This window comes from Bos grunniens, chromosome 11 (genome assembly GCF_055505025.1).
Source record: "Bos grunniens cultivar Pamir isolate PY7600 chromosome 11, Bosgru_T2T1.0, whole genome shotgun sequence".
Lineage (NCBI taxonomy): Eukaryota > Metazoa > Chordata > Mammalia > Artiodactyla > Bovidae > Bos > Bos grunniens.
This window is the reverse complement of record NC_141175.1, coordinates 63,572,698-63,595,569: the sequence shown is the minus strand read 5'-3', so window position 1 is coordinate 63,595,569 and position 22,872 is coordinate 63,572,698. Positions and strand designations below refer to the sequence as shown.

At 38.3% G+C, this 22,872-nt stretch overlaps 1 protein-coding gene across 5 annotated transcripts in view; it reads left to right on the top strand.

Moving 5' to 3' along the window:
- Positions 1-22,648, top strand: part of EVA1A (eva-1 homolog A, regulator of programmed cell death) — an 85,292-nt gene extending 62,644 nt beyond the window's left edge. For 4 of the 5 annotated variants that reach the window (XM_086326746.1, XM_086326744.1, XM_086326745.1 and 1 more), the window contains 2 exons: positions 201-372; positions 21,393-22,648. In XM_086326746.1, the coding sequence (XP_086182872.1) occupies positions 321-372; positions 21,393-21,763 (423 nt within the window). In that variant the 5' untranslated portion in view covers positions 201-320 and the 3' untranslated portion in view covers positions 21,764-22,648. The remainder of the gene's footprint in view (positions 1-200; positions 373-21,392) is intronic. The other variant, XR_015136853.1, reaches the window with a different exon arrangement.
- Positions 22,649-22,872: the final 224 nt, after the last annotated feature.

The following is a 22,872-nucleotide window of genomic DNA, read 5'->3' as shown; positions in this document are numbered from 1 at the left end:
GCCAGGAAGAAACGACCTAAGCAGTTACTGCTTCTTTGAAAGCCAAGAAGCTGTTATAGCAAAGGGAATAAAACCTCAGGTCTTTGCAGCCCCCTGGCTGGGAAATTAAACTGACTTTTGTTCTTGAGCCCAGGCTACCTGGAACACAGCTTCAGGAAATCACAATGTGTTCTCATCACTCACTTTGTGTTCCCAAACAGAAGAGAAGAGAGGGAGGGTGGCCACCTTGATCCAGCTAAAGCATCTCCAGGAGGCCTTCTCTGGATGTCACATCGAGGCTGCCCTTCTGCCACAACACGGAACTGGTGATCCCCGAGTGCATGGACATGGCTTTGCTCAGCAATATCCTAGCGGCCTATTCCTTTGTCTCAGGTAGTTGTCCAGTCTCAGCTGGGCCAGGTCTGAGGCCTTGGGCTGGGCAGAGTCATTTCCTGAGTGGCCATCTCTGGCCTTTTACTCAGGAGAAAAATGGTATGCAGACTTATCAGAGGGGCTCTGTGTTACTGAGTTTTGAATGGAAAATCTGGTTTGAAAGTTAAGTTTTCTCTAATTTGGCAAATGGGAGGAGTTCTAAGAGCTTTATATAATGTTTGGTTTCCTTTTGGGCTCAAGTGAGTGAATGAAGTAGCCTGGGGCTGCTGTTGGCTTCTGTCATTAAGCATTTAACTCTGATATGAAAGGCCAGAATGGAGTATCCTCAGCCTGATTTTTTCTCAGCAGTGGTTCTCAACCCTGCGTAGGGTGTGTGTATGTGTGTGTGTGTGTGTGGTCTGTGTTTCGGGGGCTATGGGGAGAAGTTTGATAACTCTCTGGGAGACATGGAAACAAAAAGTATGAGTCTGAGAGAGTCTAGTATTTGCCTTTTCCTTGATTCCAGGTTGTTTTCTTTTAGGAAGCTGGCTGACTTTCTCAAGATCATTTCTTGAGAACAGGTGCTGTACATATAAAAGGAGTCATTTAAAAATACATGAAAATATACCTCAATAAAGCTGGAAAATTTTTAAAATGCATGAAAATGCTCAGTGGTTTCAAAGACCAAACTGATTTTCTGCTGCTGGAGTGAGTTTTTTAAGCTTTGGTAGTTGACTTTTCTTTATTTTAATATCTCTATTGTATAAAAAGGAAGGGACTGAGGTTCTGAATAGATGTCCTTTGAGAGCCTGGTTTTACTTTCTAGTTCTCTAGTCAGGGTTGACATGTGATAACCTCAGAGTTCAGATACAAAACCTGACTCTTCTATTTACAATGTCAAATCTGAGCCAGGATTGAGGATAAAGGAAGTTCATGGCTTCTTGCTGAGAGAGCATCTTGGATGACGTGCAATCTGATTTTAGAATGGAAGACTTCTCAGGAGCTTGGCTGGCTCCTTAGTGGTTGGCAAGATGCCGCATGTCATCTTCACATGTATCGAGTCCATGGTTCTCCCTTCTCAGATCAGCAAAGGCTCAGGTCATCAGTCAGCTCCTCACTTCCCAAAGTGATGCCAAAAGCTCAGCTTCTCTACAAACTGGTGCCAAATTGAATCTCAGAGACAGTTTTAGGTGAAGTAGAAATGGATAGCTTTATTACTTTGCCAGGCAAAGAGGGACACAGTGGATTCCTGCCTCAAAAAACTATGTGTTCCCACTTGGAGAAGATTGAAAGTTCATAGTAATTGTTCAAAGAGGGCATGATCAGCTCATGGGCATTCTTCTTATAGGTTGATGGTAAGTAGGATGCAGCATCATAAACGTTCAGGTTCCAACTAGTCTGGGTCTACATACTTGTGGTCAGCAATACTATCATTAACTGATAATTTCTCCCACTTGGAAGGGGGTTTCAGTATCTGAAAAACAGCTCAAAGATATTGTGTGTATCTGTTGATGGGGAACCAGGACTGTGCCCCAAGGCTGAATAACTTGTTTCTCTTGAATGTTTCTCCCCAGTCTTGCATTCTCTCCCTTCCCTAATTAACAACTGCTAGAATCTACCCGTTGGAACTCAGCAAAGGTCATGGAGGCTGAATGAAGGCTATTTTCTGTAATCAAAGAAATGGGGGACATAGAAAGGCTTTGTGCCCAGGAGACCCACATGACCCTGCTCAGTATCAAAAGGAAGTTCTAGTTCCAGGAGCCTCCTTACCTGGGTGCCCACACATCAAAGGAATCCCAGTTCTGCCCTTTCTTCTAGGCTATTCTGGGGAGAAAGGACACTGGAACTGGAAAAGAGATCTTTGAAACTATGGTATCATGTTTTCACAAGCAATTGAATGATGGTCTCCTCAAGTCTATAGTCAAAACACCCCAAAATGAAGTGGGGTATGACAGGGAGGGTCTGCAGTTTCCAAGGTCTCAGATGACACTTGCAAATAAGCTGTTGTAAGAAAATACCTCTGGTGAGAATAAACAGGTTATTGGACTTTGAAACTGTTCTCAGCACAGGAAGTACCTGGCAGATTTCCATTTTGGCCAGCATAACCCTGAGTTGTGATCATTGAACGTGGTAACTCATTGAATGCCCTGGTTTACCATGTGTCTTATGATCTTATGGTGAAAGGGTACGTGGCCCTGTTTTTCTTCCTCCTTCAAACTTTTTCCTTCCCACTCCATATTCTGGAATTAAATATTGCTTAGGATACAGGAAAATAATTTTTCTTTTAAGTATGGGCTGGGATAAAAAGAGAATGCAAGGAAATGGAAAGTAGAGTAGCTAAAATAAAATGCATTAGAACTAGTAAGTAGATTTGGTGGCTAAAAATTAATTCCAAGCGTGATCTAGAAGACTGCCTGACTATAAAGGAAATGAATTAAAACATTTAAAATATTAAAGTGTTGACTTAAAAAATATTCACAACCTATTAATAAAAATTGAGAGTAATATTTTATTCAGTGGAAATTTGGGGGGTTGCAAGCCTGGAAGACAGCATTTCAAGTGACCCTGAGAGAACTGCTCCCAGGAAGCAAGGGAGGAGCCAAGTTATATAGAAGTTTTGCAACAAGGGGCAGGTAGTCTTAACATCAGAAGGTGATTGTTAATTAAAGAAAACCAGATACTCCAAGTTAAAGAATTTAGTGCTTTATGGCAGGAAATATTTCATTTCTCAAAGGTGAATATAGCATCCCCTAACCTCTCCTAGTTTCTCCCAGCTTATCAATTGCCTCATTCATATGATCCATCATTTTAGCAACACTCGTGCTAATACACATAATTCCCTTATTCCTGTGTCTCATTTCTGACTAAACCAACAGACAAAATTCCAACTCTTAAGTGAATCCTTTCTCCCCTTTCTTTCTCTGCACTCAAGAAACCACTCTTAAAACTTTGAAGATTGAAACAATTAGAAATTCATGGAATCCAGCCTTTGCTGAGCCTAATATTGCATCATTCTTTCTATTTGCTTTTGGATACATCTTGTTCCCATTCACATTCTTCCCATTCTTCACCATTTCAAACCTTGACCATTCCAGTAATTTAAAATATCTGTTTATCAAAATGTACCCTTAGTTGGCAAATGCAACTAAGAATAAAATGTTGCATTAATGAAGAAAGGTTAAAGTTAATATGTAAAGAACTCTTACAAATCAATAAATGTTTTAAAAGAAAAGGGGCAAAGGATAAGAATCAGCAGTTTGCCAAAGAAAAAATACAAATTGCTGAAAAACATAAGCAGCTCAGGTTTTAGAAATTAAATGCAAAATGAAAGCAACAGGTTGACATTTTTATTTTATAAAATTGTCAAATATTTGAGTGATTATGTTTATAATTTCAGTTTTGGAGAAAGTGTAGGGAGATGAGTGTTTGTACATAAGCTAATGAGGTTACGAATTGCCACAGCCTCTCCAGAAAATGATTTGGGAACACCTGTCAAAAGCCTTAAAACAACATTTATCCAGCAATTCCACAAGTAGGAATTTATCCTAGTGAAATAATTACTGTTATGGGCCAAAATTTTACTGTGAAGACAGTTTGTCTCAGAACTATTTATAACAGTAAAAAAAAATCATAAAAGTAGGCGAATATTAATTTAAATAGAAAGATGTTTATGATGTGTTACTAAGTGAACAAAGTCTGTTACCACACAGCATATGCAGTATAATCCTGTTAAGTGTGTATATTCATACGTATATGAATTGTATACATATGTATTTTTTTACTACAAACTGTATCTGGATGCTGGGATTGTATGAATATGTCTGTGTATTTTTAATTCTTTTTGCTTAGCTGTATTATTAAGTATTCTATACTTCATTGATATTACTTTTGCAGTAAGTAATGTTATTTTATTGGAATTTAAAAATTTGACATATATATATATATATCACTGCTTTACTCTTTTTCTGACTTCTCTATCTAAGTATCTAAATGTCATGAACATTACCACTTAGATGTGCCATAAGCATTTCAAATTCAACTTGGCCTGGAATGGAATATTATCCTCTTTAAATATATGTATATAATATATATAAAATCTTCTTCAGATCCTTTTCCATTATAGCTTATCACCAGATATTGAGAATAGTTTCCTGTGCTATACAGTGGGACCTCGTTGTTTACCTATTTTATATATAGTAGTATTAGTATGTATATGTTAATTCCAAACTTCTATTTTATCCTTCTCTTGCCTCTCCCTTTTGGTAACTGTGTTTGTTTTTTAAAGTATCTATTTTTATTTCCTTATTTGGTTGTGCCAAGCCTTAGTTGTGGTGTGTGGGCTCTTCAATTTTTATTGTGCCGTGTGAGATCTGTAGTTGTAGCATGTGGAATCTAATCCCCCGACCAGGGATCAAACCTGGGCCCCCTGCATTGGGGACGTGGAGTCTTAGCCACTGGAACACCAGGGAGGTCCCTCCAAGTTTGTTTTCTGTGTCTGTGAGTCTATTTATGTTTTGTAATTAAGTTCGTTATTTATCATTTTTTAGATTCCACATATAAGTGATATAATGATATTTATCTTTCTCTAATTTGCCTCACTTAGTGTGATAATCTCTAGATCCATCTATGTTGCTGTAAATGGCATCATTTCATTTTTTTTTTATGGCTAAGTAACAATCCATTGTGGTGTGTGTGTGTATACACACCATATTTTTATCCATTCACCTGTTGATGGACATTTAGGTTGCTTTCATGTCTTGGCTATTGTAAATAGTGCTGCTTTGAACATTGGGGTGCATGTGTCTTTTCAAATTAGAGTTTTCTCCAGATATATACCCAAGAGTGGGCTTGCAGGATCATATGGTAACTCTATTTTTAGTGTTTTAAAGAACCTCTATACTGTTCCCATAGTGGCTGCACCAGATAACATTCTCATCAACAGTGTTAAGACAGTTCCTTTTTCTCCACACCCTCTCCAGCATTAATTATTTGCAGGCTTTTTAACGATGGCCATTCTGACTGGTTTTGATTAGAGTTTTGATTTGCCTTTCTCTAATAATTAGTACTGTGGAGCACTTTTCATGTATTTGTTGGCCATCTGTAGGTCTTCTCTGGAAAAATGTTTATTTAGGTCTTCTGCCCATTTTTTATTTTTTTAATATTAAGCTTTATGAGCTGTTTGCATATTTTGGAAATTAATCTCTTGTCAGTAACATCATTTACAAATTAAATATGCTCCTTATATTTTGTGTTCCATCTAGGACATCACCTACACCAGAAGTATGAGTTTTAGCCTTTGATGTATCTTCTTCACTGCCCATATCCAATTATTTACAATTTCATTTATAAGATCCATTTCACCTTTCAATGTCCCTGAAATGCATCCTTTCTACTTTATTCCCACTATCACTGAGTTGACTTAAGCTCATTCATGTTTTTGCCTGATTTGCCATAATGGTATTTTCCATGGTCTACCAACCTCTATTGCCTGTGTTTTGTAGTGAAATGTAAAATGTAGATATGATGATGAAAGTCTTTTTAATTTTTAGAATCTAGGAAATAATCCAAACACTTTTGTATGCTTTAACAGTTAGGATTGTTTTCAGCTACAAAAATAGAAACCTTCAATTTGGTAGCCTAAATGCATAGGAGTTATCAAACCCACTCCTATGGGAAAAGTCTGGAGGTAGGTGATTGCTAGCATTAGCTCACAAATGTAGGGGCCAGCTTCTCTGACTCTCATGGTTTTTCTTTTATGCTTATCATCTCATGGCTGCATAATTGCTGCTGTTGCTTTTACCTTTGAAGTAAGGATTGAAAGGATGAAAAAGGAAGGAAGTTCCAGTAGACCACCTCTCATCTTTCATTGGCTAGACCTGTGTCACGTAGTGATTTCTAGCTGCAAGGGAGGCTGGAAAAGTGAGAATTCTAGCTTTTTCAACTTCCAGACCAGTGGTTCATAATCAGGGGTGATTTTGCCCTATAAGGGGATTTCTGACAATGTCTGGAGATATTTTTGGTTGTAATAACAGGTAAGAGGGACTGTTACTGGCATCTAGTGGGTAGAGAAGCATACTGCAATGCATAAGACAACCCCAATGACAAAGAGATAACCATCTCAAGATGTCAGTCATGCTGGGATTTAGAAAACATGCTAGGAGAGAGACAAGCAAGGGAGAAGGGATTTAGGGATAGTTTGAGGTACTCCAATCTGCAGTTTTTTATATGGCTTACCAGGGCTTTTAATGCTTACCTTGACATCTCCATAGTTTTATTTAGTTATAGTCCTCCCTGACCAAGACCTCGCTTGGGTTATTCTGAACCATCTGCCTGGCCTTTGCTCATCTCTTTGCTTTTGCACAGTCATTTCCTTTTCCAAGAATTCTTTCATTCAGTCTTGGATTGGCTAACTCCTTCCTAGTCTTTAGAACTCACTCAGCCATCTTCTCCCCTCACTCCCCATTCTGACCTAGGTGCCCATCCACCTAAGGATCATCCATGTGTTCTCCCTACACATTTACTTTCCTCTATCTCAGCACTTGAGTTGGAGCAGTAAAAGCTTCTTGTTTTAACTACTTGAAAGCAACCCTTTGAGATCATAATACAGTAAATTAAAATAAGGATATAATCTCATCAATAATAATCTTATTAATAATTAATATTAATAACTTCTAAGAGCATTGTTTAAAAAATTAAACTGAATGGTTGCTCTTTTTTAATTCAGTGTTTTTAATTGATAATACATTCTCCAGCCTCACTGTTCCATTTTTAGATTTTTTTTTTCCTTAAAAATCTTAGAATCTCACTACTTCTTAGTGAGATTCTGGTCACTCTGTTAACTTCCTTGCCTCCAGCATACATTCAATACATCATATCTTCTTTCTTATGTTTTTCTGTTTTCTCCTTATCACCAAAATAGGTGGTTAGAACATACCACCTATTTTATTTATCTTGTTTATTACCTATCTCCTTACTAGCTTACTAGAATGTAAGTTCCCAGGAGCACAGAGATTTGTGTTTCTTTTATTGACTGCCATATCCTTAGCACAAGAATAGGGCCTGGTACCTATTAGGTATTCAACAAGTTAGTGAATGAATATTGTTCAATGATCAAATAATATAAAAGGGCATATAGTAAGAGGTCTTACTCCAGAGCTGCCCCTCCTTCCAGTCCCAAAGTTTGATGTATTACCAGTCTTCTCTGCACCTTTCCAGTGCTCATTGTGCAGATGTAAGAAACTCTGAGCTCAACAGTCTCATCCTCCCCACTTTTATAGACTGTTAGCATATCCTATGTACTGTATTGTACTTAACTTTTTTTCACTGAACATATATTATAAAAGTATTTAATATCAGTATATAGAGAGCTTCCTCATTCTTTCAGATAACTACATACTGTTTTCATTATATAGATGAATCGGTTTAACCAGTCCTCCAGTGGGAATGATTTGAATCTTTTTGAATGGGATAAATAACCTGCAATAAATAACCATGGCATACATACATGATCAAGTGGATTTGTAGAATAAATTCTCAAAAGTAGAATTGCTTGACCAAGTATAAATAAATTACTGCTTAAGATAAGTATTACCAAATTGCCATTTAAAAAGTTTCACAAATTTACTGTTCATAAGATGTGTGAGAAGACCCTGTTATAGTATTTTCAAGCTGTTGGATTTTTGACAGTCTGCTACATTAAAAATAGTATCTAAATGTCATTTAATTTTTTTTATCCAGGTCACAGGTCAGTAAACTTTTCTTTAAAAAACCAGGTAGTAAATATTTTTAGGTTTGTAGGCCATATGCAGTCTCTATTCTAACTCTCAAGTCTGTTGTAGCATGCCAGCAGACATAGACAAAACATCAACGAATGGGCATAGCTGTGAGCAAGTAACAAAACAGCTAGCTAGCCAGATTTGGCTTGTGAACCATAGTGTGCCAACCCCTGCTTTCAGTGAGCATCTTTTCACATGTTTTAAAGAACTATTTGTATTTACTTTTCTGTGAGCTATTAATATTTTTTGTTCATTTCCTTCATTGATTGTCTTTTTCTTAATGCTTTTTCTAGGTACTCTTTATATATTAGCTCTTCATCTCTGTTACATATTTCAAATAATGTCCCCAGTTTAGCATTTGTCATTTAACTTTGCTTATGGTAATTTTTTCAATGAATAAGTTTTGGGGAATTATTTTTCTCCATGTAATATTTAACCAGAATTTGAATCACTTGTTCCTATGAGATTGGCCTGAGGGAGATGATCTCAGCAATGAGGGAGTGTAGCCCACCATTGCTCAATTGATAGTCACAAATTTGGGGATTTAAGAAAGTATTGTAATTTCTATTTTCTAGTATTCCCCTTTATATGGAAATCTGGTGAGGGCTAACAACCTTTATGTCTCTAAGTCAAAGGCATTGTAGACTCACAATAAATTTTTGTGAAATAAAGTGACCGTTCACTGACAAAAAATTAAAAAAATTTTTCAACAGTTGGAATATATCTTCTTGGAGAGTTTGGTGAAAGTGGTAATTTCATACATAGCTGTTGGCAAAACAAATTAATGTACCATTTTTGAACATTCACTTAGCAATGTATTTTAAGAGGTATAAAATTATATACCCTTTTGACATGAAGATTTCTATTCTGAGAATCCATTATAAAAGCTGTAAGTGAAACAAGCAAAAAAAAGAGTAGTGTTAAGCACAAAAATGCTCCTTCCATCATTTTTAACATAAAAAGAAATTGGCAACAACCTAAATATTCAAAGGTAGGAAACTGTTTTTGTAATGTGTGGTGAATTCACTGGGTAGAATACTATGTAGCCATTATTAGGTATGATTGACTAGAAGACTATGGAGCAATACGGAGACATTTACATTATATAAACTGTATATCCTTGGAGAGAAGGGTGAGTAGGTGGAGCACAGGATTTTTAGGATAGTAAAAATGCTCTGTAGGATGGATACATGTCATTATATGTTTTTTGAAACTGATAGTTCACCACCAAGAGCAAGCCCTGGTATAACCACTGGCCTTTGGGTTATTATGTGTCTATGTAGTTTCATGTAATAAACATAGTAATTGTACCAAATGTAGCAAATGTACCACTCTGCTGGGACATGTTGATAATGGGGGAAGCTATTGCATGTGTAAGGTTGGGAGGTATATGGGATATCTCTGTACCTTCCTCTTAATTTTCCTCTGAGTGTAAAACTACTCTAAAAAAAAAAAATCATTGTAAAAGCAACCAAAAAGTATATCCAGAGTAAAATATATAAGTTGTATATAAACTGACAATAACCAAGTAAATATATATAGGAGAAAGAAGGGAGAAAATTCACTTCACTGTATTTCATAGTGTGTAGTTATATTCAGGTTGTGAGATTATGATGATTTGATGGATTTTTTTCTGTTGCCATCACTTCATGGCAAATAGAAGGAGAAAAGTGGAAGCAGTGACAATTTTATCTTCTTGGGCTCCGAAATCACTGTGGATGGTGCCACAGCCATGAAATTAAAAGACTTGCTCCTTGGAAGAAAACTATGACAAACCTAGACAGTGTATTAAAAAACAGAGACATCATTTTGCTGACAAAGTCTGTATAGTCAAAGCTATGGTTTTTCCACTAGTCATGTACGGATATGAGAGTTAGACCATAAAGAAGATTGAGTGCTGAACTGTGGTGGAGAAGACTCTTGAGAGGAGATCAAACCATTCAATCCTAAAGGAAATTAACCCTGAATATTCATTGGAAAGACTGATGCTGAAACTGAAGCTCCAATTCTTTGGGCACCTGATGTGAAGAGCTGTCTCATTGGAAAAGACTCGGATGCTGGGAAAGATTGAGGGCAAAAGGAGAAGTGGGTGGCAGAGGATGACATGGTTATAGATTATCACTGACTCATTGGACCAAACTCCGGGAGATAGTGGAGGACAGAGGTTCCTGGTGTACTGCAGTCCATGGGGTTGCAAAGAGTCTTAGCGACTTAGCAACTGAACAGTACTCTTAATATTTCAGCCTCCTCCTCTCTTCTTTCCTTTCTTTCTTTTCTCCCTCCCTCCCTCCCTTCCATCCTTCCCTTCCTTCTACCTTCCTTTCATTCCTTCCTTCCTTTATTTCTTTAATTGAGATATAATTTGACATATAATATTGTATAGATTTAAGGTTTATAAGTGTATAAAGTTATACATTTCTGTGTTGCTGCATGATCACTCTTGTAGCATTAGCTAACACCTATTTCATGTCATATAATTATTCTTTCTTTTTTGTGATGAGAACAATTAAGATCGTGTCTCTCAGAAATTTTGAAGTCTATAATAAATATTGTTGTGTATAATGACTATGCCTTACATTAGGTCTCCAGAACTAATTTATCTACTAGTTGCTAATGGGTACATTTGAACATATACATAGTTCTCCCACCCCTCAGCCCCTGGTAACCAGCATTCTACTCTGCTTTTATGAGTTCAACTTTTTAAGATTCCACGTGTTACTGATATCATACATTATTTGTCTTTCTCTGTCTGATTTATTTAATTTAGCATAATGCCTTTGAAGTCCATCCATGTTATAAATGGCAGAATCTCCTGTTTTTAATGGCTGAATAATATTGTAATACATTTCACATTTTTTTAATCTATTCGTCTGTTGATAGGTTGTTTCCGTATCTTGGTTGTTGTAAATAATGCTGCCATAAACATGGGACTGCAGGTATCTCTGTAAGATGATGATTTCATCTCCTTTTCTTTCCTTGATTATCTCAATAGATACAGAAAAAGCATTTTACAAAATTCAATTTTCCTTAATGATAAACCCTAAACAAGTTGAGTATATAAGGAACATATCTCAGTATGGGCTTCCTGGGTGGCTCTAGTGTTAAAAGAACCTGCCTGCCAATGCAGGCGATGCCTGAGACAAGGGTTTGATCCCTGGGTCAGGAAGATCACCTGGAGGAGGTCATGGCAACCCTTTCCAGTATTCTTGCCTGAAGAATCCCATGGACAGAGGAACCTGGCAGAGTACAGTCCATAGGTTCACAAAAAGTCGGACATGACTGAAGCGACTTAGCACACATGCATGCATCTCAGTATAATAAAGCCAATATATGACAGGCCCAAAGCTAACATACTAATTGGTGAAAGACTGAAAGCTTTTTGTTCACATATGAAATGTCCACCATTTTACTCCCCTCTTTACATTTTGATGTCACAGTTTACCTCTTTTTAATATTGTGTATTCTTGAACAGACTCATTGGAAAGGACTGTGATGCTGGGAGGGATTGAGGGCAAGAGGAGAAGGGGATGACAGAGGATGAGATGGCTGGATGGCATCACTGACTCGATGGACGTGAGTCTCAGTGAACTCCGGGAGTTGGTGATGGACAGGGAGGCCTGGCGTGCTGCGATTCATGGGGTCGCAAGGAGTCGGACACGACTGAGTGACTGATCTGATCTGATTCTTTAAAAGATTATAGTGTTATAGTTATTAATACTCTTTAGTCTTTAAACTGTAGTTAAGTGGTTAACACACCATGCTATTACAGAATTAGTTTTCAAAAATCTGAAACTGCATTTACAGTATATTTACCTTTACCAGTGTGTTTTATACTTTAATATATTTTCATGTCACCAATGGCTTCCCTCGTGGCTCAGATGGTAAAGAATCCGCCTGCCATGTGGGAGATCTGGGTTTGATGCCTGGGTTGGGAAGATCCCGTGGAAGAGGGCATGGCAACCCACTCCAGTATTCTTGCCTGGAGAATCCTCATGGACAGAGGAGCCTGGCAGGCTATAGTGCACGGGGTCACAAAGAGTCAGACACAACTGAGTGACTAAGCATAGCACAGCACATCACCAATTAGCATATTTTCTCCTTGATATCTGAAGGATAACTTTGCCAGATAAACTATTCTTGGCTGGCTTTCTTTCTTTCAAAAATTTGAATATATCATTCTATGCTCTCCTGACCTATATAGCATTTCTGCCAATGAATCTTCTGATAGCCTAATGAGGGTTCGTTTGCAAGTTTACTATCTTTTTTCCTCTAGCTTTTTAAGGATTCTCTCTTTTTCTTTGATTTTTGACAATTTCATGATAATGAGTTCTTGGTAATCTTTTGCATTGAGATAGTAGGATGACTTATTAATTTCGTAAACTTGGATTATCTATGTCTCTCCTTAGGTTTGTGAAGTACTTAGCTAGTGTTTCTTTAAGTAAACTTAATGCCCCTCATTTCTCCTTTTGGAACTCCAATTATGCTAAATATTTGTACATTTGATTGAATCCCATAGATTACACACACTTTTCTTCCCACTTTTTCATTCTTTTTTCTCTGTTCGCCTCTGATTGGGTTATTTCAAAATCACTATCTTCCTGGTTGCTAGTCTTTGATCTACCCTGCTGCAGATTCTCTCTATTGCATTTTTATTTTAATCATCAAATTCTCCAGTTCTGGAATTTCTGTTTGGTTCTTTTTTATGGTTTTTAACTTTTTGCTGAATTTCTCATTTTGTGCATGCATTTTCCCCTTGGTTTCATTGAATTGTCTTCTGTGTTTCTTGTAGTCTATAGTTTCCTCAAAACAGCTATGTTTAATTCCTTATTGGATCAATTATAATTTTGTTTCTGCTTTTGAGCTCAGTTATCGATGGATTATCTTTTGGTGATGTGTTTTCTTGATTCTTCCTTTCTTGTATCAGACACTTCCTCAAATCTTCGCTAGTTGCCTTCAGATAGGGTATATACTGTTTGTTAATCCTGTTCTCTCTGGGGTTCTCTGTGACCTCGTATTTATACACCTGCTTTGCACTTCTTGCTCCCTCATGTGGCAGAATTCATAAGCTTTTATGTCTTCTGTGGTTTTTACAACTCACGTGGCTAGCTGCTAGACACCTCTCTTGTTTTTCCAGAAAGTAGAGCTATAGCTCAAGTTTGGTTTTCTCTTTTGCCAACAGATCCTGGTCTGTTTTTGTCATAGCACTCCTTTTACTGTACTTGCTCCTGCTACCAGTCTCTGCCCACAGAAGCCACCCTAGAGTGAGGGGAGGTATGGTTTTAGTTCTTGGGACATTGAGGGTGACCACCCGCTAGTGGGGAGATCCTTGGCTGAGCCTCCCAGGGGCTCTTAAGTGGACTTCCTGCTGAAGCTCTGAGCACAGACAGTAGGACCCATGACCTTTTGGTGTTCTTATTTAGCCTTTCCTGATCTCTCCCCTGCTTCCCAGTAATGGAGGTCCCCGCTTCCAGTACTCTTACTGTTTCTGGAGAAAAGTGGATTTCTTGTGTGCAGCATCTAGTACAGCTGGGGTAGCCGTGCACTCACTACATCTCCTTTTCACCTGTGGAGAAGTCATCATGAGATAGTTCAGTCTCTTATTGTGTCAGCTTGTGGGGAGGGGCAGAGCTGATCAAGTTCCTTTTTCCCTCTCTGCTACATTCAGAGTCGTGTGTGTGTGTGTGTTCCCTCCAGTGGTGTGCTCTGATCACCTCCATAGGACTGGACGTTTACAAATTCTCCCTCATCTGCGAGTATTTTCCTAAATCAGAAATCTCCAGGTTTTCCCCAGTTATGGCTGGGAGTTGTTGGGGCAGGTTTGCTCACTCTGCTGATTCTGCAAACCAAACCAAGGATTTATCTGTTACCAGATGAACAGGTAGGCGAGATTTCTCCCCGGTCCTTTGGTTTATGTTGATAGATCACACTGTGCCCACAGAGGTGCTCTTGTTTGTGTTTATTTAAAAAGAAGGGACAAAAAGTAGACTCACACTACCATGATGTTGACGTCACTCCTTTTTCATTATATTACACTGTTGGCTACTCTTACGTTGATTCTTCATGTCTTCTATTTTCTTCTCTATTCTTTTCTTCATAAAAATACCTATAATTTGAATCTATTTTATATGTGTCACTGTCATTTCAGTGGGTATTTCAGAGAGAAGGAGGGATTATAAACACATGGGTTCAATATGCTGTGTTCAAACTAATAGAACCATTTTTAGGTAGAATTTGAAATGTATAAAACCTCAGAATGCCTAAGCCCTTTGATGCAAAGTTCTGTTTCTAAATTAATTAACCTGTAGAAATAATTCTACATGTACATAAAGAGATGTGTACAAGGACACAAAGATATGACTCTAGCATTGATTGTAACAATGAAAAACTGAAAACAGTTTATATGCTATCAACAAGCAAAAGGTTAAATAAACTTTGATGTCTATACTACAGAAAAATATGCAACAGTCAAAAAGAATGCTATTGGCATATGTTGAAACCTTTCTAATAAATATTTTTAAGTTTAAAAAGCAAATATAAATAATATATAATCCCACTTATATTCTTTAAAAACACACAAATACAGGGTTTTGAGCACATCATACAGGGATCATCACTGGACCCACCAATTATATTGCTCATCAGCAGAATGTTTATTTTTCTCTCTCACCAAGGAAGAGCTTAAATTACTTCCCCACAAATTAACCTGATGAGGTCATTCAAAAATGCCCACACTGGCTTTCAATCTATGATTGTATAAGTTATCTATTGTTGCATAGTAAATTACAGATCTTCCTTAACTTACCCACTGTAAGTTGAAAATATTATAAGTCAAGATGCATTTACTTTAAAAAAAATTATTTTATATTGGACTATATTTACAATGTTGTGTTAGTTCCAGGTGTACAGCAAAATGATTCAGCTGAAAATATACATATATCTGTTCTTTTTGAAATTCCTTTCCCATTTAGGTTATTATAGAATATTGACCAGATTTCCCTATGCTATACAGTTGGTCCTTGTTGGTTATCTATTTAAAATATAGTATTTTGTGTATCTCAGTCCCACAGTCTAAGTTTATCCCTCTCCTCTACCTTTCCCCTTTGATAACCATAAGTTTTTTCCAATTCTGTGAGTCAGTTTCTGTTTGGTAAATTTTTAGGTAGGAAGTTAGGCATGAGCAACTGAGGGGGGCCCAGCTGAAAAAGATTCAAGCTGATATCTAAACCCCACCCCAGTTGCTTTACAGACAAGCAAGAGATAAGAGAATTCAGAACCACTTAACCAGTTTTACAAATGTTAAAAGAACTTCTCTAGGCAGGAAACACAGAGAAGGAAAAGACCTACCTATAGAAAATAAACCCAAAGCAATTAAGAAAATAGGAATAGGATCATACATATTAATAATTACCTTAAATGTAAATGGATTAAATGCACCAACCAAAAGACATAGACTTGCTGAGGTGGATACAGAAACAAGACCCATATATATGTCATCCAGAAGAGCCCACCTCAGACCTAGGGACATCTACAGACTGAAAGTAAGGGGGTGGGAGAAGGTATTCCATGCAAATGGAATTCATAAGAAAGCTGAAGTAGCAATACCATATCACACAAAATAGACTTTAAGACAAAGACTATTGTAAGAGACAAAGAAGGACACTACATAATGATCAAGGGTCTAATCCAAGAAGAAGATATAACAATTATATATGCACCCAACATAGAAGTGCCTCAATATGTAAGGCAAATACTAATAAACATAAAGGGAGAAATTGACAGTAACACAATAATAGTGTGGACTTGAGTACCCTATTTTCATCAATGGACAGATCATCTGGACAGAAAATTAATAAGGAAACACAGACCTTAAATGACACTTTAAGGAGGTTGGACTTTATTGATATTTATAGAGCATTCTACCCAAAAGCAGAAGACTACTCAGGTGCACACAGAACATTGTCCATGATTGACTACGTGCTGTGCTGCGAGGCAAGCCATCGTAAATTTAAGAAAATCGAAGTTATATCAAGCATCTTTTCTGATCCCAACACTATGTGATTAGAAATAAAGTATGACTGGTGCACTGGGGTGACCCAGATGGATGGTATGGGGAGGGAGGAGGGAAGGGGTTCAGGATGGGGAAAACATGTATACCTGTGGCGGATTCATGTTGATGTATGGCAAAACCAATACAATATTGTAAAGTAATTAACCTCCAATTAAAATAAATAAATTTATATTTTTTAAAAAAAACCCTCTAAAAAACCCCAACACGTGGCAGCTAAATAATTACTACTCAATAACCATTGGATCACTGAAGAAATCAAAGAAGAAATAAAAAATACTTGAGACAAATGAAAACACAATGGTCCAAAACTTATGGAATTCAGCAGAAAGCAGTTCTAAATGGGAAGTTTATAGCAATACAATTTTACCTCAAGAAACGAGAAATCTTGAATAAAAACTTGTCAGTCCACGCATGCCTAAATGAGTATGTAAAAGCCCTCTCTTTAAAATCCCTGTACCTCCTCATTCTGGCACCAGTGCCTCTCTTGGCTTGGCCCACCTCTCCCTTGAGGTGTTCTTATAAGACCTCAGATTCTTCTTAGTGTTCTTAAGAAGAACTGAGGCCCCACAAGGGACGGTCCTCTTCAATTGTCCCTGTATCTGCTAATAAAAATAGGCTCATTTGCATCATTTTGGGAGGTTCTGTATATAAACAATACCGTGATACTTGCCTGTCTCTGTATGACTTACTTCACTTAGTATGATAATCTCCAGGTGCATCCATGTTGTTGCAAATGTCATTTCATTCTTTTTAATGACTGAATAATATTCCATTGTGTGTGTGTGTGTGTGTGTATCTATATGTATACCCATTCGTCTGTCAATGGAGATTAAGTTGCTTCTATGTTTTGGCTATTGTAAACAGTGCTGCAATGAACATTGGGTTGCATATATCCTTTCAAACCATGATTTTCTTCGATATATGCTCAGGAGTGGGATAGCTAGTTCATATGGTAGCTCTCGGAGAAGGCAATGGCACCCCACTCCAGTACTCTTGCCTGGAAAATCCCATGGACTGAGGAGCCTGGTAGGCTGCAGTCCATGGGGTCGTTAAGAGTCGGACACGACTGAGCAACTTCGATTTCACTTTTCACTTTCGTGCACTGGAGAAGGAAATGGTAACCCACTCCAGTGTTCTTGCCTGGAGAATCCCAGGGACGGGGGAGCCTGGTGGCTGCCATCTATGGGGTCACACAGAGTCGGACACGACTGAAGTGACTTAGCATAGCATAGCATAGCATATGGTAGCTCTGTTTTTAGTTTTTAAAAGAACCTCTGTACTGTTCTCTATAGTAGCTGTACCAATTTACAGTCCCACCAACAGCATGAGAGGTTTCCCTTTTTTCCACACCCTTTCCACCAATTATTGTTTATAGACTTTATGATGGCCAGTAGTCAAAGCCACCTCTTTAGGTGGCTCAGAGGTTAAAGCATCTGCCTGCAATGTGGGAGACCTGGGTTTGATCCCTGGGTTGGGAAGATCCCCTGGAGAAGGAAATGGCAACCCACTCCAGTATTCTTGCCTGGAGAATCCCATGGATGGAGGAACCTGGTGGGCTATAGTCCATGGGGTCGCAGAGTCAGACACGACTGAGCGACTTCACTTCACTTCAGTCAAAGCTATAATTTTTCCAGTAGTCATGTACGGATGTGAGAATTGGACCATAAAGAAGGCTGTTGTTCAGTCGCTCAGTCTTGTCTGACTGTTTACAAACCCACGGACCTCACCATGACGCTAGGTTTCCCTGTCCTTCACCATCTCCTGGAACTTGCTCAGACTTATGTCCATTGAGTCATAATGGGTGCATTATGATGCAATCATAATGCCAATGATGCCATTCAACCATGTCATCCTCTGTCGCCTCCTTCTCCTACCCTCAATCTTTCCCAGGATCAGGGTCATTTCCAATGAGACAGCTCTTCATATCAGATGGCCAAAGTATGGGAGCTTTAGCTTCAGCTTCGCCATCAGTCCTTCCAATGAATATTCGGGGTTGATATCCTTTAGGATTGACTGGTTTGATCACCTTGCTGTCCAAGGGACTCTCAAGAGTCTTCTCCAGCACTGCAATTTAAAACCACCAATTCTTCAGACTCGGTCATCTTTATGACGTACATGACTACTGTACATATCACATCTGTACATGACTACTGGAAAACCATAGCTTTGATTATTCGGACCTTTGTCGGCAAAGTGATGTCTATTTTTTAACACGCTGTCTAGATCTGTCAGAACTTTTCTTCCAAGGAGCAAGTGTCTTAATTTCATGGATGCAATCACCATCATCAGTGATTTTGGAGCCCAAGAAAATAAAGTCTCTTACTATTTCCATTATTTCCCCATCTATTTGCCATGAAGTGATGGGACCGGATGCAATGATCTTCATTTTTTGAATGTTGAATTTTAAGCCAGCTTTTTCACTCTCTTTGTTCACCTTAGTTAAAAGGCTCTTGAGTTCTTTGCTTTCTGCCATTAGTGTGGTGTCATCTGCATATCTGAGGTTATGGATATTACTCCTGGCAATCTCAATTCCAGCCTGTGATTTATCAAGCCCAGCATGTCACATGATGTAGTCTGCACATAAGTTAAATAAGTAGGGTGATACACAGCCTTGACATACTCCTTTCCCAATTTGGAACCAGTCCATTGTTCCATGTCCGGTTCTAACTGTTGCTTCTTGATCTGCATACAGATTTCTCAGGAGGCAGGTAAGGTAGTCTGGTATTCCCATCTCTTTCAGAATTTTCCACAGTGTGTTGTGATCCACACAGCCAAAGGCTTTAGCATAGTCAATGAAGCAAAAGTAGGTGTTTTCTGGAATTCTCTTGCTTTTTCTATGATGCAACAGATGTTGGCAATTTGATCTCTGGTTTCTCGGCCTTTTCTAAATCCAGCTTGTACATCTGGAAACTCTCAGTTCAAGTACTGTTGAAGCCTAGCAGGAAGGATTTTGAGGATTACCTTGCTAGCATGTGAAATGAACACAGTTGTGCCCTTTTTTGGGATTGGGATGAAAACTCACCTTTTCCAGTCCTGTGGTCACTGCTGAGTTTTCCAAATTTGCTGGCTTATTGAGTGCAGCACTTTCACAGCATCATCTTTTTGGATTTGAAAAAGCTCAGCTGGAATTCCATCACCTCCACTAGCTTTGTTCATAGTAATGCTTCCTAAGGTCCACTTGACTTCACAGTCCAAGATGTCTGGCTCTAGGTGAGTGACCACACCATCATGGTTGTCTATGTTATTAAGATCTTTCTTGTACAGTTCTTCTATATATTCTTGCCACTTCTTAATTTCTTTTGCTAGGTCTTTACTGTTTCTGCCCTTATTGTGCCGATCTTTGCATGAAATGTTCCCTCGGTATCTCTAATTTTCTTGAAGAGATCTCTAGTCTTTCCCATTCTATTGTTTTCCTCTATTTTTTGTGCATTGTTTACTTAAGAAGGCTCTTATCTCTCCTTGCTATTATTTGTAACTTCTTTCAGATGGGTATATCTTTCCCTTTCTTTGCTTTTCACTTCTTTTCTTTTCTCAGACAAACATTTTGCCTTCTTGCATTTCTTTTTCTTTGGGATGATTTTGGTCACCGCCTCCTATACAATGTTATGAACTTCTGTCCATAGTTCTTCAGGCCCTCTATCATATCCAATTCCTTTAATCTATTTGTCACTTTCACTGTATAATCATAGGGAGTTTGATTTAGGTCATACTTGGATGGCCTATTCGTTTTCCCTGCTGTCTTCAATTTAAGCCTGAATTTAGCAATAAGGAGTTTATGATCTGAGCCACAGTCAGCTCCTGATCTTGTTTTTGCTGGCTGTATAAAGCTTCTCCATCTTCTGCTGTAAGGAATATAATCAATGTGATTTTGGTATTGACCATCTAGTGATGTTCAGAGTGTTCAGATGTGCAGAGTCATCTCTTGTGTTATTGGAAGAGGGTGTCTGCTATGACCAGTACATTCTCTTGGCAAAATTCTGTTAGACTTTGCCTGGCTTCATTTTGTATACCAAGGCCAAACTTGTCTTGGAGTAACAACTCCAGGTATCTCTTGACTTCCTACTTTTGCATTCCAATCCCTTATGATGAAAAGCACATCTTATTTTGGTGTTAGTTCTAGAAAGTCTTGTAGGTCTTCATAGACCCATCCAACTTCAGCTTCTTCAGCATCAGTGGTTGGGGCATAACTTGAATTACTATGATGTAATTCAGGGACACTCTGTATCTCAAAACAAGTGTTTATTTTCTCAGTTTCTGTAAGTCAGGAATCTGGGATTTGCTTAGCTGGGTTCTCTGTTGAAGGGGTTCCACAAGATTGCTGCAAGACCAGGGCTGTGGCCACCTCAAGGATCCACCAGGACATGATTCACTTTAAAATTTTATGTTCCAGTAAAATAACATTACTTATTACAAGTGTGACATTAATAAGTATAGAATACTTAAAAAATACAGCTAAGCAAAAGAAAATTTAGAAGACATATACACATATTGATACACCTCCAACCTCACATACGTGGCTATTGGTGCAGTCCAGTTCTTTGAAGATTGTTAGTCAGAGGCCACCCTTAGTTCCTCACTATGTGGGCCTCTCTGTAGTACAGCTCACAGCATGGGAACTGACTGCTTCAGAGCAAATGGGTGAGAAAGAGAGAGCATGAGTGAGTTGGAAGTCAGTCTTAGGTTACCTAATCTCAAGTCATCCATCACTTCTGTTAGAAGTAAGTCACTAGGTCCAGCCCTGGGGGGGAAGGTCTTATGTAAGAGTATGATTACTGAGAGGTAAGGATCATGTCTGAAGTTGCCTACAACTACAGTTAAAAGATAATTCAAGGAGTGTCAGGAGAAAATTCAGAAGCAAAGATTTGTGTAATATAAGCAAATGGCATCTAAGCACAATTACTTGCTTATAGTAGATGCTAAATAATATTTTTTCATTTTTTAACTTTTCATTTTCAAATAATTTCAAAGTTAAAGTTGCAAGAATAGTGAAAGAAGCCCATACAGTCTTTATCCACACTATTTGTTGAAAACTGTATTTGAATACATTATGCAATTTGTCACATGAGAAGGCATTGTTTGCAGCCATCAAAGCTTTGGGGCCTGGTGAGAGGGGTCCATCCTGTGCTGAAGTCATATTTGCTCTCTGAATATATAGTTGTCATCTTTCAAATGTTCTCTTCTTCCTCCTTCGCCAACAGAAAATCCCGAGGGAGCAGCTCTGTACTTTGTCTCTGGTGTGTGTATTGGACTGGTCCTCACCCTAGCTGCCTTGGTGATGAGGATCTCTTGCCACACAGACTGCTGTCAGCATTCCCAGAAGTTTCTGAAGGACCAAGAAAGCAGCAGCAACAGCAGCGACAGTGAGGATGGCAGCTTGGATGCAGCATCTGACATCTCAGTCAGGAGACATCGGCGCTTTGAAAGGACTTTGAACAAGAATGTCTTCACCTCAGTGGAGGAGCTGGAGCGAGCCCAGCGGCTGGAGGAGCGGGAACGTATCATCAGGGAGATTTGGATGAATGGCCAGCCTGAGGTTCCCGGCACCAGGAGCCTGAACCGCTACTACTAGGGGCAGGAGCAGGAACCCACGCCCTGGGAGAGAAAGGGCCCCGCAGAGACAGTGGGCACTAAGAGTGGAATGCAGTTCTGCTAATGTTACGGTGGCAGAGACAAGCAGGACACTGTCATTTTCAAGACCGTATGACAGATTTGTCCCTTTTGGCTACATGGAGAAGTAGAAAAACCAAGTCGTTTCATCAACCTTTCTAGATCTTGGAATGGTGCTGAAAACCCTCTCCAGCAATGTGGATGGAGATTAGAGGAATGGGACTTGTGGTTTCTCTTGATTTCTGAGGATCTCAGAAGTTTCTGCAGACTTCCTTGCTATGTTTTATTTCTATAGAAAAGGAAATATTATTATAGCAAGAGGGCTAGGAAGAGCAGGGTTACCTTAACTTAGTAAATGCAACTTAAATGACTGCCATGGAGGTGATTTTGATCCAGATAGCATGATCCATATTTAAGGCCTATTTTCAAATCTTGTATTGTAATCGCAACTTCTTCCATTTAAACTGGCACCTCAGGGATTAAAATCCTGTTTTTTATTACAGTTACCACTTCACTCATGAAAATGAATAATGTATTATAGATATGTCAGTGAACTATAAAGATGTCAATAACCTCAAAGGATGAAGGGTTGTATTTTAAATAGCTTCTAAGGAATATATTAATGTGCACTTAATGCTGTATGCATTTGAAAATGCAGCACCAGAACAAAAGCTGTTTCTCCCCCCTTTAGGAGAAAAGAAAATGGTATGACTCTAGATAATCATGACTTTAAACATTTTGTTAAAAAAATAAAAACCATGTTTGGATTTATAGTAAGAGAATGGGAATGGGAGGTGAGGAATAAAGCCAAAATTAGGTTGGAATAAAAAATATAAGTTACATAAAATCTTTTTTGTTTCATATTTTGTTTCTGTGTTTACACTTACTTTAAACAGCAGCCCTTTTATAGGTGGGTATGGTCTTTTGCCAGGTCCTTCAAATAACTGGAGAATTGTGAGAAACAGAGAAACCAGAGAATGGAGAAATGACACCCAGGGGCTTGTTATTTTATGTCTGTTTCTATTATGATTACAGTATAGTTGAGTGGTAAGTTGATATAGGACTAGAAGA